Source organism: Muscardinus avellanarius, assembly GCF_963383645.1.
Source record: "Muscardinus avellanarius genome assembly, chromosome: 3".
NCBI lineage: Eukaryota > Metazoa > Chordata > Mammalia > Rodentia > Gliridae > Muscardinus > Muscardinus avellanarius.
Genome location: NC_137788.1, coordinates 45,201,188 through 45,216,732, shown reverse-complemented (window position 1 = coordinate 45,216,732; position 15,545 = coordinate 45,201,188). Strand labels below are relative to the sequence as shown.

Here is a 15,545-nt window from a genome sequence, read left to right as displayed (position 1 = left end):
TCCAGTACTTGGAAAGCTGAGACAGGAGGATCACAGGTGCAAGGACAGCCTCAGCAGGTAATGAGACTATCATCAACCTAGTGAAACCCTGTTTTAAAATAAAAATAAAACAGGGCTGGGGAACCAGGCATGGGGGCGCACGCTTGTAATCCCAGCATTCGGGAGGCTGAGACAGGAGGATCGCGGTTCGCAGACAGCCTTAGCTACTTAGTGAGGCCCTCTGCAACTCAGTGAGACCTGGTTTCAAAATAAAGAATAAAAAATGGGGCAGGGGGTGGAGCTTGGAGGTCAAATGCCCCTGGGTTCCATCCCCAGACCCACACACATACACACACACACAAAAAAAAAGTCTGGGGTTGTTACTCAAAGGTAGAATGCCCCTGGGTTCAAAAGCGAGCACACACACAAAAAAGAGGAATATGTGGTTGTGCACACCTATAGTTCCAGGAGGCTAAGGCCGGACAAGTTCAAGTTCATGACCAGTCTACCAAGTGACTAAGATTACAGGTATGTGACACTACAAATGGCTTTGTGTATAATTTTTCTGTGGCCAACTGTTTTCAGTTCACTAAATATGTATTCTACTCTATTTCCAAATATTCTAGGACATTTTATTAGGCCACATATTCTGTTCCACTTTGATTTGATTTTTTATTACAGTTCTACTACTGTTTTAATTCTTGTAGCTTTGTAATACTACTGATAAAGCTAGTACCCCTTGTTCCCCTTCCTTAGTTTATTTTGTAGTACTATGGACTAAATTCAGAGATTCACATATGGTAAGAGCAAATGCGCTGCCACTGAGCTACATCCCAGCTCTTTTTACTTTAAAACAGGATCTAGTAGTACTTGGGAGGCCGAGACAGGAGGGTTGCAGGTTTAAGGACAGTCTGAGCAATGTGTCTGAGATTCTCAGCAACCTAGCAAGATCCTGTTTCAAAGCAAAAAAGCAAAAATAAAATAAAATAAGCCTGAGGAGGGTGTAGCTTTAAGGTAGAATGCCTCTGGATTCAATCCCTAGTACCAAAAAAAAAAAAAAAAAAAAAGACAGGGTCACCCTAAATTGTATACAAAAAAGTACACACATGTCAGGAGTAGTGTTCATAATGGCAAAAAATACAGAAACAGTAATGCCTGTACACTGATGAGCAGATAGATAAAATATAGCAGCCATTTGATGGAATATTATTTGGCAAAAAAAGTTTAAAATACTGATACATGCTACAATGTAGGTGAGCTGTTAAAACATGATGTTACATGAAAGAAGTCACAAAAGGCCATGTACTATATGTGATCCAGTCTCACATAAATGTTCAGAACAGGTAAAGTTGGGCATGATGGTACACACTTATAATCCTAGTACTGGGAGAATGAGATAGGAGGATCATAGGTTTGTGGCCAGCCTGAGCTACTTAGCGAGGCCCTCCACAGCTTAGTGAGACCCTGTTTTAAAATAAAGAAAAAAAGAAAAGGGAAGGAGGTGTAGAATGCCTCTGGATTCAACCCTGAGTTCAATCTCCAGTACAGCAAAAAAAGAAAAAGAAAAGAATAGGTAAATCAACAAAGACAGAAAATAGATTAGTGGTTACAAGGGACTAAGTGGAAGAGGAAATCAAGAGTGACCACTCACTCATAGGTCTACGATTTCTTTATATTTTATTTTATTTATTTATTTTTATTTATTTATTTTTATTTTATATTTATTTATTTTTTTTGTGTGTGGTACTGGGGGTGGAACCCAGAGGCTTTCTACCTCCGGGCTATACTCCCAGACCTTTTTTATATTTTATTTGGAAACGGTCTCACTAAGTTGCTGAGAGCCTCACTAAATAGCTGAGGCTGGCTTTGAAACTGTGTGATCCTCCTGTCTCAGCCTCCCAAGCGTGTGGATTACAAGCGTGTGCCACCACGCCCGGCTTCTTTTTATTTTAAAGACATTCCTACCCTATCACCACCTCCCTAGCCCTTTTTAAATTTCATTTTGAGACAGGTCTTGCTATGTTGCCCAGGCTGATCTCTAATGTCAGATCCTCTGTCTCAGCCTCCAGAGTAGCAGAAATTACAGGCAGGAACCACCATGCCCCACTGTGGGAGTCTTTTGGGGTCATAAAACATGTTCTAAACTAGACAGTTATGATGGCTCCACAATTCTGTCAATATAGTAAAAAAAAAAAAAAACACTGTACACCTCAAAAGGGTGAATTTTATGGTATGTAAATTATATTTCAATGAAGATTTTTTTTAAGAAATACATTATAAAGCCAGGCATGGTGGCTCACGCTTGTAATCCCAACATTCAGGAAGCTGAGACCAGAGGATCGCAGTTCACAGACAGCCTCAGCTACTTAGTGAGGCCCTCCACAATTTAGTGAGACCCTGTTTCAAAATAAAGAATAAAAAATAAAGCAGGGATTATAGTTCGAATGTCAAATACCCCTGGGTTCCACCCCCAGACCCCCCCCAAAAAAAAGCATTATAAAGAAATCCCTCAGACTATAGTGTGAATAATTAAAAGAGGGCAATAGCCCGGGCATGGTGACGCACACTTGTAATCCCCACGCTTGGGAGGCCGGAGACAGGAGGACTGCACAGGTTCAAAGCCAGCCGTGCTGGCTTAAGAGACCCTGTTTCCAAATAAAAAAGTATAAAATTAGGTCTGGGAGTGTAGCCCGGAGGTAAAAGGGTTTCCAGGAACCCCAGTACCACACACACACACAAAAAAAGAGGTCAATAACCCCAAGTTTATTTAAGTACACTAGACAAATAAGCACTCCTTACCTCCCTGAACCAGCTGCCGGGCCACGAACAAAGCAGTAGAACCAGTGGAACAATTATTGTTGACATTGATTATGGGAATTCCCGTCAGTCCCAAACTGTGATAGATAGCCCTCTGCCCACAGGTAGAGTCACCTATAATAGAAAGAAAAGATATATAATATTTTTTGAAGTCCCAGAGATTGAACCCAGGGGCATTCTACCTCTGAGCTATACCCCCAGCCCTATTTTTTATTCTTTATTTTCAAACAAATCTCAGTAAGTTGTGGAGGGCCTCACTAAGTAGCTGAGACTGGCCACAAACCTGCGATCCTCTTGTCTCAGCCTCCTAAGTACTGGGATTACACGCATGTGCCACCACACTCGGTAAAACAAATAAAATTTTAATATCTACAACATATGCATTTTGGGGTTACAATACAACATAATCCTATATTATTAATATTGTGTGTGTGTGTGTGTGTGTGTGTGTGTGTGTGTGTGTGTGTGTGTGTGTTACTAGGAATGAAACCCAGGGGCCTTCTTCCTCCAGGCTATATCCTCACACCTATTTTATATTTTATTGGGAAACAGGATCTCACTAAATTGCTGAGAACCTTACTAAGCTGCTGACGCTGGCTTCAAACCTGTAATCCTCCTATCTCAGCCTCCACGTCTGGCTTATGTTTTTTTGTTTTTTCAATTGTACGCCTTTTCCTTTGCCTAGCATTCAACATGAGTAGGATAGTAAATACACTATTGAAATATTACTTCAAAAGCCAGGCAGGGTGGTGCATACCTGTAACCAATACTTGGGAGGCTGAGACAGGAGGATTGCAGGTTCAAAGACAACCTCAGCAAAGAGTAAGACTTTCATCAACCTAGCGAGATCCTGTTTCCAAATAAGAAATAAAATTGGGCTGGAGGTGTAGCTGGAAGGTAGAATACCTCTGGGTTCAATCCCCAGTGCCATACACACACAAAAAAAGAAATCTTAGCCGGGCGTGTGGTGCACACTTGTAATCCCCACGCTTGGGGATATGTAATATGACCACCAAGGCAGAAGTGCTGCAGCAGTAAGATGAGGACATCTGAAGGAAGAGACGTCACGACAGTCTTCAGCAAAAACAACAAGATTCAGAATCTCCTCTGCAAGCCTGGAGTGGTGGTGCACGCTTGTAATCCCAGTACTTGGAAGTCTGAGACAGGGGGATTGCAATTCACAGCCAGCCTCAGCTACTTAGTGAGGCCTTCTGCGACTTAATGAGACCCTGTTTCAAAATAAAAAACAAAAAATAGGGCTGGGTGTGTAGTTCAGAGGTAGAATGCCCCTGAGTACTGAAAAAAAGAAAAAAAAGAATCTCCTTTGCAATACTCTGTATACCTTTGAATCAGTAAGTTTTGCTTCTAGAATTCCCTTGATATCTTGAAATCTCAAGGAAATAAATAATGGACATACATTTATTTATATGCCATATTTATTAATAATGGCAGTAACATTATTTTATATATGTGTGTGTGTATACACACACACACACACACACACACATATATATTTTGTGGGGGGGTACTGGGGGTGGAACCCAGGGGCTTTTCTACCTCTAGGCTATACTCCCAGACCTATTTTATATTTTATTTGGAAACAGGGTCTCACTAAGTTGCTGAGAGCCTCACTAAGTCGCTGAGGCTGGCTTCGAACCTGAGTGATCCTCCTATCTCAGCCTCCCAAGCGCTGGTATTACAAGCATGCACCACCACACCCAGCTACTATATTTTATATCATATAATATTTAAAGCATTTTTATAACTAGAAATTAGAAATAAGTTTAAATGTCCAAGAACAGAACATAATTACTACTACTAAATAAACCATAGTAGATCACCAAGGCTAGAATACTATATAATTATTTAAAATGCTGTGAAGGAATGGGGATAGGGGAAATGTTCATCTAAGGGCACAAACTCAGATATAAGATAAACAAGTTCTGTACATCTGTAAAGTACAGCCTGGATATTAATGAGTATGCTAATTAATTTGGTTATGGTAATAATTATACAATATATATGTACATAAAATCATCTTGCAAGCTGGGCATGATGGTGCATGCTTGTAATTCTAGTACTTGGGAGGCTGAGAAAGGAAGGATCACAAGTTTGAAGCCAGTCTCAGCAATTGTGAGGCCCTCCAAACTTAGTGAGAACTTGTTTCAAAATTAAGAATAAAATAGGTCTGGGGGTGTAGCCCAGAGGGTGAATGCCCCTAGGTTCCTTCCCAATACCAATAAATAAATAAATAAAATCATCTTGCTATATAGCTTGAATATATTAAAAAATATTTTTAAAATTCTATGAAAACACAGAACATTCTAAATATCCATTAAAAGAAGATGGATTAATAAATTATGAGACATTTATTCAATAGAATATATGAACTGAGTGTGGCAGCTCAGGCCTATAATCCTAGTAATTAGGAGGCTGAGACAAGAGAGTCACAGGTTCAAACTCAGCCTCAGCAATTCAGTGAGGCGCTAAAGAACTTAGTGAGACCCTGTTTTAAAATAAAATAGGGTCGGGCATGGTGGCGCACGCTTGTAATCCTCGCGCTTGGAAGGCTGAGACAGGAGGATTGCACAGGTTCGAAGCCAGCCTCAGCTACTTAGTGAGGCTCTCAGCAACTTAGTGAGACCCTGTTTCCAAATAAAATATAAAAAGTAGGTCTGGGAGTATACCCCGGAGGTAGAAAGCCCCTGGGTTCCACTCCCAGTACCACCAATAAATAAATAAATTAAATTAAATAGGGATGGAGGGATAGCTCAAAGGTAGAATGCCCATGGGTTCAATCCTCAGTGCCCAAAGGGGTGGAGGAAATACTATGATATATATATAAAAAAAAACAAGGACAGCTGGGTGTTGTGGCACAGGCCTGAAATTTCAGTACTTGAGAGGCTGAGAGAGAAGAATCACAGGTTCAAGGACAGCCTCAGCAACCCAGGAGACTTAGTTTCATAAACTAAAAATAAAAAGGTCTGGAGATGTAGCTCAGAAGTAGAATGCCGCTAGGTTCAATTCCTAATACCACAAAAAAGAAAGAAAAGAAAAAAGACCATGGAAGCTCTTCATGACAAGTTTCCAAGAGCTACTAATGAAAAAAAAACATTTGTTAGGTTTCTGAGGGTCTCATTAAGTTGCTAAGACTGGTCTTAAACCTGTGATATTCCTATCTCAGCCTCCCAAGTACGGGGATTACAGGTATGTGTCACTAGGACCAGCTAGGACCTGACCTTATTTTAAGAGAAATCCTATGTATGTGCATATTCACACACATGTACACACTAGGGGATATACCCAGTAAATCAATGGAAATAGTTGGGAGATAACTGATTACAGGTGACTTGTTTCTTCTTGTTTTCTTTTTTTTTTTTAATTAGCATGTATCATTTTTCTAATCATAAAAAATTTTTAATGAGCCGGGCGTGGGGGCACATACTTGTACTCCCAGCACTTGGGAGGCTGAGACAGGAAGACTGCACAGGTTCAAAGCCAGCCTCAGCTACTTAGTGAAGCTCTCAGCAACTCAGTAAGACCCTGCTTCTGTATTGTTTTGTTTACCCTAATTTTTATTTGGATAAAAAAAATAGGGCTGGGGTGTAGCCTGGAGGTAGAAAGCCCCTGGGTTGCACCCCACAGTACCACAAAAAATATATATATTTAATTTAAAAAATTTGTAGTTGGGCGTGGTGGCACATGCTTATATTCCCCACGCTTGGGAGTCTGAGACAGGAGGATCACACAGGTTTGAAGCCAGCCTCAGCTACTTAGTGAGGTTCTCAGCAACTTAGTAAGACTCTGTTTCCAAATAAAATATAAAAAAATAGGTCTGGGAGTATAGCCCAGAGGTAGAAAGCCTCTGGGTTCCTGGGTTCCACCCCCAGTACCACCAAAAAAAAAATTTTTTGTTAGATATAAAAAAGCCAATAAACACAATTTTAAGACAACAAAGAGTAAAAATTTATCTTCTGTATACTAATAGACAAAGATAGCCTTATATGGTAGAACTATGGATAATTCTGGGGTTTTTTTAAATTTTCTTTGTGGTACTGGGGATGGAACCCAGAGACATTTACCTCTGAGCTACAGCCCCAGCCCTATTTTATTTTAATTAATTTATTTATTTATTAATTAATTATTTATTTACTGTGGTGCCAGGGATGGAACCCAGAGGCATTGTACCTCCAAGCTACACCCCCAGCCCTATTTTTTAGTCTTTTTATTTTTATTTTTATCTTTGTGGTACTGAGGGTGGAACCCAGGGGCTTTCTACCTCCGGGCTATACTCCCAGACCTATTTTATATTTTATTTGGAAACAGGGTCTCAATAAGTTGCTGAGAGCCTCACTAAGTCGCTGAGGCTGGCTTCGAACCTGTGTGATCCTCCTGTCTCAGCCTCCCAAGCGCTGGGATTACAAATGTGTGCCACCACACCCAGCTAGTCTTTTTATTTTTGAAAAAGGATCTCACTGAGTTGAGAAGGGCCTCGCTGAGTAGCTGAGGCTGTCCGCAAACTGCAATCCTCCGGTCTCAGCCTCCCAAATGCTGGGATTACAAGTGTGCGTCACCATGCCTGGCCTTTATTCTTTTATTTTAAAACAGGGCTACACTAAGTTGCAACAGGCCTCACTAAATTGCTGAGGCTGGCCATTGAACTTGTGATCCTCCTATCTCAGCATCCCAACTACGAGGATTACAAGCATGCACCATGCCCGCCAGCTAATTCTTCTTCTTTTTTTTTTCTTTTTTTTTTCTTTCTTTTTTTTTTTTTTTTTGTAGTACTGGGGTTTCTGGAAGCCCTTCTACCTCCGGGCTACACTCTCAGACCTATTTTATATTTTTATTTGGAAACAGGGTCTCTTGAAGCCAGTGCAGCTGGCTTCAAACCTGCGCTATCCTCCTGTCTCCGCCTCCCAAATGCAGGGATTACCAGCGTGTGCCACCATGCCTGGCTAATTCTTCTAGTTTTAAACATCGAAAATGTTTTTTAAACTGGGCATGGTGGCAGAAACCTGTAATTCCAGTGCTTAGGAGGCTGAGACAGAAGGATTACAAGTGCAAGGACAGCCCCAGTAAATAGGAAGACTCTCATCAACCTAGTGAGACCCTGCTTCAAAATAAAAGTAAAATAAGGTTGAGGTGTAGCTTGGAGGCAGAATGCCCCTGGTGTCAATCCTTAGAACCTCAAAAATATATATATTTTTTAAGCATGGCATGGTGGCACATGCTTATCATCCCAATAATTGAGAGGCTGAGACAGGAGATTGCAGGTTCAAGAACGGCCTCAGCAAATAGTGAGACTCTCATTAACTTAGAGCAAGATTCTCTTTAAAAAAAAAAATTATAAAATAGATCTGTGAGTGTAGCTCAAAGGTAGAATGCCCCTGGATTCAATTCCCAGGGCCATACACACACATACACACACAAAAATAAACTTATTAGTTAATCTATTTTGGCAATACAATAACAGCAGTAAAAAAAAATATTATACCTGGCCAACACATAATGGAAACCTATGAATAATAGGACTAAGATTTTGAATTTTATGTGTGTGTTGTATGCATGTGCACACAGAGGTAGAGGGGGATGAACCTGTGCATTCTATCACTGAACTACATCCCCAGCCCTTTTTACATTTTTTATTTTGAAACTAAATTGCTGAGGCTGCCTTCAATCCTGAATTCCTCCTGTCTCAGCCTCCTAACTACTGGGATTACAGACATTCTGCTTTTTTTTTTTTTTTTTTTTTGCAGCACTAGAGGTGGAACCCAGGGGCATTCTACCTCTGAGCTACACCCCCAGCCCCATTTTTTATTTTGAAACAGGGTCTCACTAAGTTGCAAAGGGCTTTACTGTCCTCGAACCACGATCCTTCTGTCTCAGCCTCCCAAACGCTGGGATTACAAGGGTACACCACCATGCCTGGCTTAAATTCTGCATTTTGAGAGTTAACACTCACAAAAGCCTCTGCATTGTTTATATAGTTGCCACTAGTTCAGGTGAATAATTTTTAGAGTTTAGCACATACCATAAACGTAGCCAACACATGCCTGCTCTACTGCCGAGTATGGGATCTGTGCATCAGCTAATGCCTTCTGACCTGTAAAAATAAAATGGTTATATCAAAAGGGTCTTAAAGTATTTGCTCTGGGGGAGTAAAGATTAAGTTCAGCGTTTTCTTCAACAAATCATCTCAGATCTTTCCTTTTAGAAGTCATCATTTTTCCTTTAAGCCACTGCATCACTTTCCACACCTTCTTTTTGAAACAATACTTTCTGTCCTAACTGCATACCTAACAATAAATATATTTAATCCTAGGGTCCTAAGGCTACTTAATGTAAGGTCCTTGTCTTATGAATCTCTGAAGCTCTATCACACATCTAGAGGGCAAAATGAAGAGAGAATGTCATTACTGGACTTCTTGTTATTAGTCAATCCCCACAGTTAGTTTCAAACTTTGTAACTTCACGATGACATTACTATTGTATAGTCAAAATAGTATATTCATGTTGCCAAAGTAATCTCAACTTTTTTTTTTCTTGTGGTACTAAGGGTGGAACTCAGGGGCTTATCTACCTCTGGGCTATACTCCCAACCTTTTTTATACTTTATTTGGAAACAGGGTCTCACTAAGTTGCTGAGAGCCTCACTAAGTAGCTGAGGCTGGCTTCGAACTTGTGTGATCCTCCTGTCTCAGCCTCCCAAGCGCTGGGATTACAAGTGTGCACCACACCCAGCTCCAGTCTCAGCTATTTAGTGAGGCCCTGTGCAACTCAATGAGACCCTGTTTCAAAATAAAAAATAAGCCGGGCGTGGTGGCGCACGCTTGTAATCCCCACGTTTGAGAGGCAAGACAGGAGTATCGTGCTGGTTCGAAGCCAGTCTCGCTGGCCTAAGAGACCCTGTTTCCAAATAAAAAATATTAAAAATAGGTCTGGGAGTGCAGCCCAGAGGTAGAAGGGTTTCTAGGAACCCCAGTACCACCAAAAATAAAAAATAAAAAATAAAAATTGGGCTGGGGATGTAGCTTGGAGGTAGAATGCCCCTGGGTTCAATCCCCAGTACAACAGAGAGAGACAGACAGACAGACAGAAGGAGGGAGAACGGGAGAGGGAAAAAGAGAGAGAGAAAGAGAAACATAAGAATGAGAACAATGAACCTCTCTGCAGGAACTCAGACCCATAATTCAGATACTTGCAGCATGGCCCAGGATGTCTCTGAAAAATACCAAATCCATTCTTCTGTGGATCCTGCTCTCCGAGTTGCAGCTCACAAGTACTGACCCAACCCTTGCTTATTATTACAAATACTTATTAGAATAAACAATAACAAAGCGCATCACCTCATTTAGTCGAGCAGTAGCCTAGTGATAGAACAAGAATTCTCTAGGTTGGCTCAGGAAAGTGAGAAAAAAAAGCCACCATATTGGTTTTTACTATTTTTTATGTTACTATTTTATATTCCTTTACCAGAAAGACGACTTCCAAGCTTTATCCCCAGCCCTATTTTTTGTTCTTTATTTTGAACTGGGTCTCACTGAGTTGCACAGGGCCTCACTAAGTAGCTGAGGCTATCCATTTTAATGACCCTACCTTACTCTCCCACAGATCTCTTTACCTTCCCAACAAACAGCTGGATAACACATTAAGACTATAAGCCACTGTTTAGCCACATAGCCGCTAGGGAGGCCCCAGCTCTTCCCCTTTTCTTTTGGAGTGGGTCACTAGGTAATACTCCACATAAGTTCTTCCCCCTGGACTGGGCTTCCTTTGGGACTTGCAAGGCTGCTCTACCCATGGAATAAAAAGAGGCCACACAATAAACTATGAATGTTCAAAGATCTAAATTTTCTCTACTACCTGCTTCTCTTGCCAAGTCAGTATAGTCTCCTGAATTCCCAACTCCAGGCTTCACAAACTAGAATATAGAAAAAGATAACAGAAACAAGTATAGTTAGGTTTACATTTTCATATCAGAACATCATAAATACTTACTCAACTACTTATTCAAACAAAAACATCATTGTATATCTGTACTGTTCCTCAATTCTGGTCATAAATAACATACAGTCTGTGCCTTCAGGGAGCTTCCAGTCTAATTTAAAACAGATAATTACACTATAGTAATAACTACAGAATAATTTGGGAGAGACGGCTACCTAGCTAGGAGAGAAAAGAAAGTGAGACAATATGGCACAATTTTTCTCTGTGGAAAACTGTAAATAATTAGATATAAAACAGGTCATTAAAGTATAAGGTAGAAAATGGAAAGTGACAATGACATAAAAGTAAGTTAAGAGCCAGGTGTGGCGGCACGTACCTGTAATCCCAGTACTTGGGAGGCTGAGACAAGAGGATCACGGGTTCGAAGAGAGCCTCAGCAAATAGTTAAACTCTCATCAACCTAGGGAGATCCTGTTTAAAAATTTTAAGAAATATAAAATAAAATAGGGCCGGGCGTGGTGGCGCACGCTTGTCATCCCAGCATTCAGAAGGCTGAGACGGGAGGACCACGGTTTGTGGACAGCCTCAGCTACTTAGTGAGGCCCTCTGCAACTCAGTGAGACCCGGCTTCAAAACAAAGAATAACAAATAGGGCAGGGGGTGTAGCTCGGAGGTAGAATGCCCCTGGGTTCCATCCCCAGACCCGCAAAACAAAACCCAAAATTAAAAAAATAAAATTAAACAGGAATAAAGGCATAGCTTGGAGGTAGACTGTCGCTGGATTCCATCCCCAATACCACACAAACACACAAAAAAGTAACGTAAGATGAAATGATAATGACTAATATTTTAATACATTCATTGGTGCATTAGTCTCACATCATAATGCAGCTCACAGTGATGAGGATGCATGCGCGCAGCACTTGGTGGGACTTTCCCCCAGCTTTCTCCCCGCCCCTCCTTCCCATACTGAGTACTGAAATTAGCCCTGGTGTTCTCCTGCGTGCACTGGTGTCGACGGCAGTAACTCCTTCACTGTTCCCCGGCTCCACTGCCGCTTCTCCTCCATTGTCCCCTGGAGGAAATGTGGTATCCCCAGTGCTCCCTAGCTTCCACATCTGAGAAAAAACATGATTCTTCACTTTCCGTGACTGGCTAGTCTCACTTAATAGTCTCTAAATACTTCCATTTTCCTGCAAGTGACATTGTTTTATTCTTGACTGCTGAGTAAAATTCCATTGTGTGTATATTTCATACTTTTGTAATCCACCATCTGTTGATTAACACCTAGGCTGGTTCCATAATTTGGCTATTGTAAATTGTGCTGCTATATAAATGGATATGCATCCATTACAATGATTTTCTGATTTCAGTCCCTTTGGAGAGATGCTCAGGAATGGTATAGCTGGATCAAATGGTGGATCATCTTCCAATTTTCTGAGAAATTTCCACACTGATCTCTATAGTAGCTGTACTAATTTGCAATTTCCCCAACAGTGTAGATTTCCCCAACTCTTCACCAGCCTATATTGTTATTTGATTTTTTTTTTTTAAACTGGGGTTTGAACCCAGGTGCGTTCTGCCACCAAGCTACACTCTCAGTTCTATTTTTACTATTTTTTTCGATACTGGGGATGGAACTCAGAGGCATTCTACCTCCGGGCTATACCCCCAGCTATATATTTTTTTATAATTTATTTGGAAACAGGGTCTCACTAAAGTTGCTGAGGCTGGCTTCAAATCTGTGGGATCTCCTGTCTCAGCCTCCCAAGCGCTGGGATTACAAACGTACACCACCACGCTCACCCAGCTTTTTTTACTCTTTATTTTGAAAAAGGGTCTTACTAAGTTGGAGAGGGCCTCACTAAGTAGCTAAGGCTGGCCTCAAACTTGTGACCCTCCTGTCTTAACCTCCCAAGTACTGGGATTACAGGCACGCACCACTACACCTGGCTGTTGTTTGACTTCTTCATGATTGCCATCCTGGTTGTAGATGGAATTTCAGTGTAGTTCTGATTTGTATCTTCCTGATTGCTAATGATGTTGAACTTGTTTTTATGTGTTTAATAGCCATTTGTATCTGTTCTTTTGTGAAGCGTCTATTTAGTTCACTTGCCCATTTCTCTTTTTTTTTTTTTCCATACTGGTAGCATTCTACTTCCAGGAACATTCTACCTCCAATCTATATCCCCAGCTCTATTTTCTTCTTGTTTTGCAGTATTGGGGATGGAACCCAGGGATACTCTACCTCTGAGCTACACCCCCAGACCTATTTTTTTATTCTTTATATTTATTTATTTATTTATTTCTTACGGTACTGGGGATGGAACCCAGGAGCATTCTACCTCCAAGTTATATCCCGAGCCCTATTTTTTACTCTTTATTTTGAAACAGGGTCTCACTGAGTTGCAGACAGCCTCACTAAGTAGTAGCTGAGGCTCTCTACGAACCACAATCCTCCTGTCTTAGCTTCCAGAATGCTGAGCCTCCTGAATGCTGAGAACTTAGTGAGGCTCTATTTCAAAATTATCTCCAAGCTTCTGATTTATAAGTTTTTTTGTGTGTATGTGACACTGGGAATGGAACCCAGGGGCATTCTGCCTCTAAGATATATCCCCAGCCCTATTTTATTTTGCAGTACTGGGGTTAGAACCCAGGAGCATTCTGCCTCCAAGCTACACCCCGGCCCTATTTTTTTATTGTTTATTTTGAATCGGCGTCTCACTAAGTTGCAGAAGGCCTGCCTCCCTAAGTAGCTGAGGCTGGCTACAAGCCTGCAATCTCCTGTCTCAGCCTCCCACGTATTAGGATTACAAGCCTTGGCCAGCCTATATTGTTATTTGACTTTTTTTTTTTTTAACTGGGGCTTGAACCCAGGTGTGTTCTGCCACCAAACTACACTCTCAGTTCTATTTTTACTATGTTTTTTGGTACTGGGGATGGAACCCAGAGGCATTCTACCTCCGGGCTATACCCCCAGCTATATATATTTTTTATAATTTATTTGGAAACAGGGTCTCACTAAGTTGCAGAGGGCCTCACTAAGTTGCTGAGGCTGGTTGAGAACCTGCAGTCTTCCTGTCTCAGCCTCCCAAGCACTGGGATTACAAACGTGTGCCACCACACTGGGCTGTAAATTAACTTTTTTATTTACATGTTTTTATTGAATCCTGTGTTCTTGGTCTACCGGTAAGATAATAAAAATCTTAAGACTGTTCACACAGAAAAGGAACTCTCCCCAAAAACTCTTTCACAAAGTACATCCTTTTAATACTGTTCACCTATATATTAAGGATCTTCAAGCACCAGGCACCTTCAAGGTGGGAAGGGAATAGCCGAAATAAAACATGACCCCTATGTGGAGCAGTTTATGGGAGGAGGGTGAATATAGACTTAAACAGAATTTCAGCACAGCACTGTAAGCGCAGAGATAAGTACAAGAGTCTGTGGGAAAACAGAAAAGGATCGGAAAGTTCCTGGAAATGATAAGGTCTGAACTGATCTGGTGATTATGCAAAGGGGGAGGGGTTGGGAGAGGGGCGGTAGCCCAAGCCCCTAACCTCAATACCTTGATAGGTTGAGTCTGCAAGATGACGTGATAAAAGAGGCTGAGGAAGTAGCTCAGAAGTGGAGCATCTCTGGGCCCGAGGGGGAGGGAAGGGCAAACATGTTAACCAGTGACCCTAAGTATTACTAGCACCTCCTGGGTACCAGGCAGCTTCCAAAGAAGCAGAAGATCAGGGGCCAGGACCTGCCAGTGTGCCCCGACGCCGCGCGCCCCTAGCACTGGGGCTGTGAGCGGGACCCTGCAGGGAGGGCTGCGGGACGCTTCCTCGGGGTGGGAGCCAACCCCGGCCGGACCCTCCACCTACCCGGGGCTCCGCTTAGAACCCAGGCAGCGCGAGCCCTCCACAGGCTCGGGCCAGGGTGGTAAGGGAGCAGGCAGGAAGGGCCTCGGACGCCCCGGGGACAACGCCCTCGCCATCGCCATCGCACGCCCAGCGGCCGGGGCGGGGAGGCGCCCTCCGGGCAGGGGCGCGGGGACGGCGCAGGGCTGACCATCCCTCGGGCTCCCCCTCCCGAGGACGGCGCGTTCGCCGCTGGTTTACCTTGGTCATGCCAACGCCCACCACGAACACCCGGCGCTGGGGCCGCCGAGACCCGCACTGGAGAGGCGGCATGGCTCGGCCAGCGCGGGCGGACGCGGTCTCCTCCCCACTGAGGCGAGCGCGGTCCGGAGCGCGCTCTGCACGGGGCTGCGCGTGCGCGTGCGCGTGCGCGTGCGCGTGCGCGTGCGCGTGCGCGTGCGCGTGCGCGTGCGCGTGCGCGTGCGCGTGCGCGGGGCGGAGCCGGCGCCTCCCCGGGCGGCGGGGTCCGCGGGGATCTGACGTCGACGTCCCATCCCGGCCGGGTTACGGAGGGCCTGAGCTGACTTCCGATCGAAGGGTTTAAAACAAAAATCCAAGCTTCCGTCACAAGCTAAACGCCCTCTTTTTTAACCTGAAAAGCTCAACTGTTGTTTCTTTAGGAGTAAACGGGGCGGCCTAAACAAAGTCTTAAGTTTATATAGTGTTTTTACTTTTTGAAACAGGGTCTCACTGAGATGCGAAAGGCCTTGCTAAGTAGCTGAGGGTGTCCACGAACCGCGATCCTCCAGTCTCTGCCTCCCGAATCCTGGGATTGCAAGCGTGCGCGCCACCACGCCCGACCCTTTTGTATATTTTCTATAGCTATTCTCTTTGTGGTTATTATGGGGACTGCATATAACAACTAAAGTTATAATACTCTAACTTGAATTT

At 42.9% G+C, this 15,545-nt stretch overlaps 1 protein-coding gene across 1 annotated transcript in view; it reads right to left on the bottom strand.

The window, feature by feature from the left end:
- SCP2 (sterol carrier protein 2) overlaps positions 1-14,927 on the bottom strand; it is a gene marked incomplete at both ends in the record, with an annotated part of 99,220 nt that extends 84,293 nt beyond the window's left edge. Inside the window, 4 exons of the mRNA XM_080691418.1 lie at positions 2,779-2,910; positions 8,831-8,902; positions 10,663-10,720; positions 14,856-14,927. Of these exons, the coding sequence (XP_080547544.1) occupies positions 2,779-2,910; positions 8,831-8,902; positions 10,663-10,720; positions 14,856-14,927 (334 nt within the window). The remainder of the gene's footprint in view (positions 1-2,778; positions 2,911-8,830; positions 8,903-10,662; positions 10,721-14,855) is intronic.
- Positions 14,928-15,545: the final 618 nt, after the last annotated feature.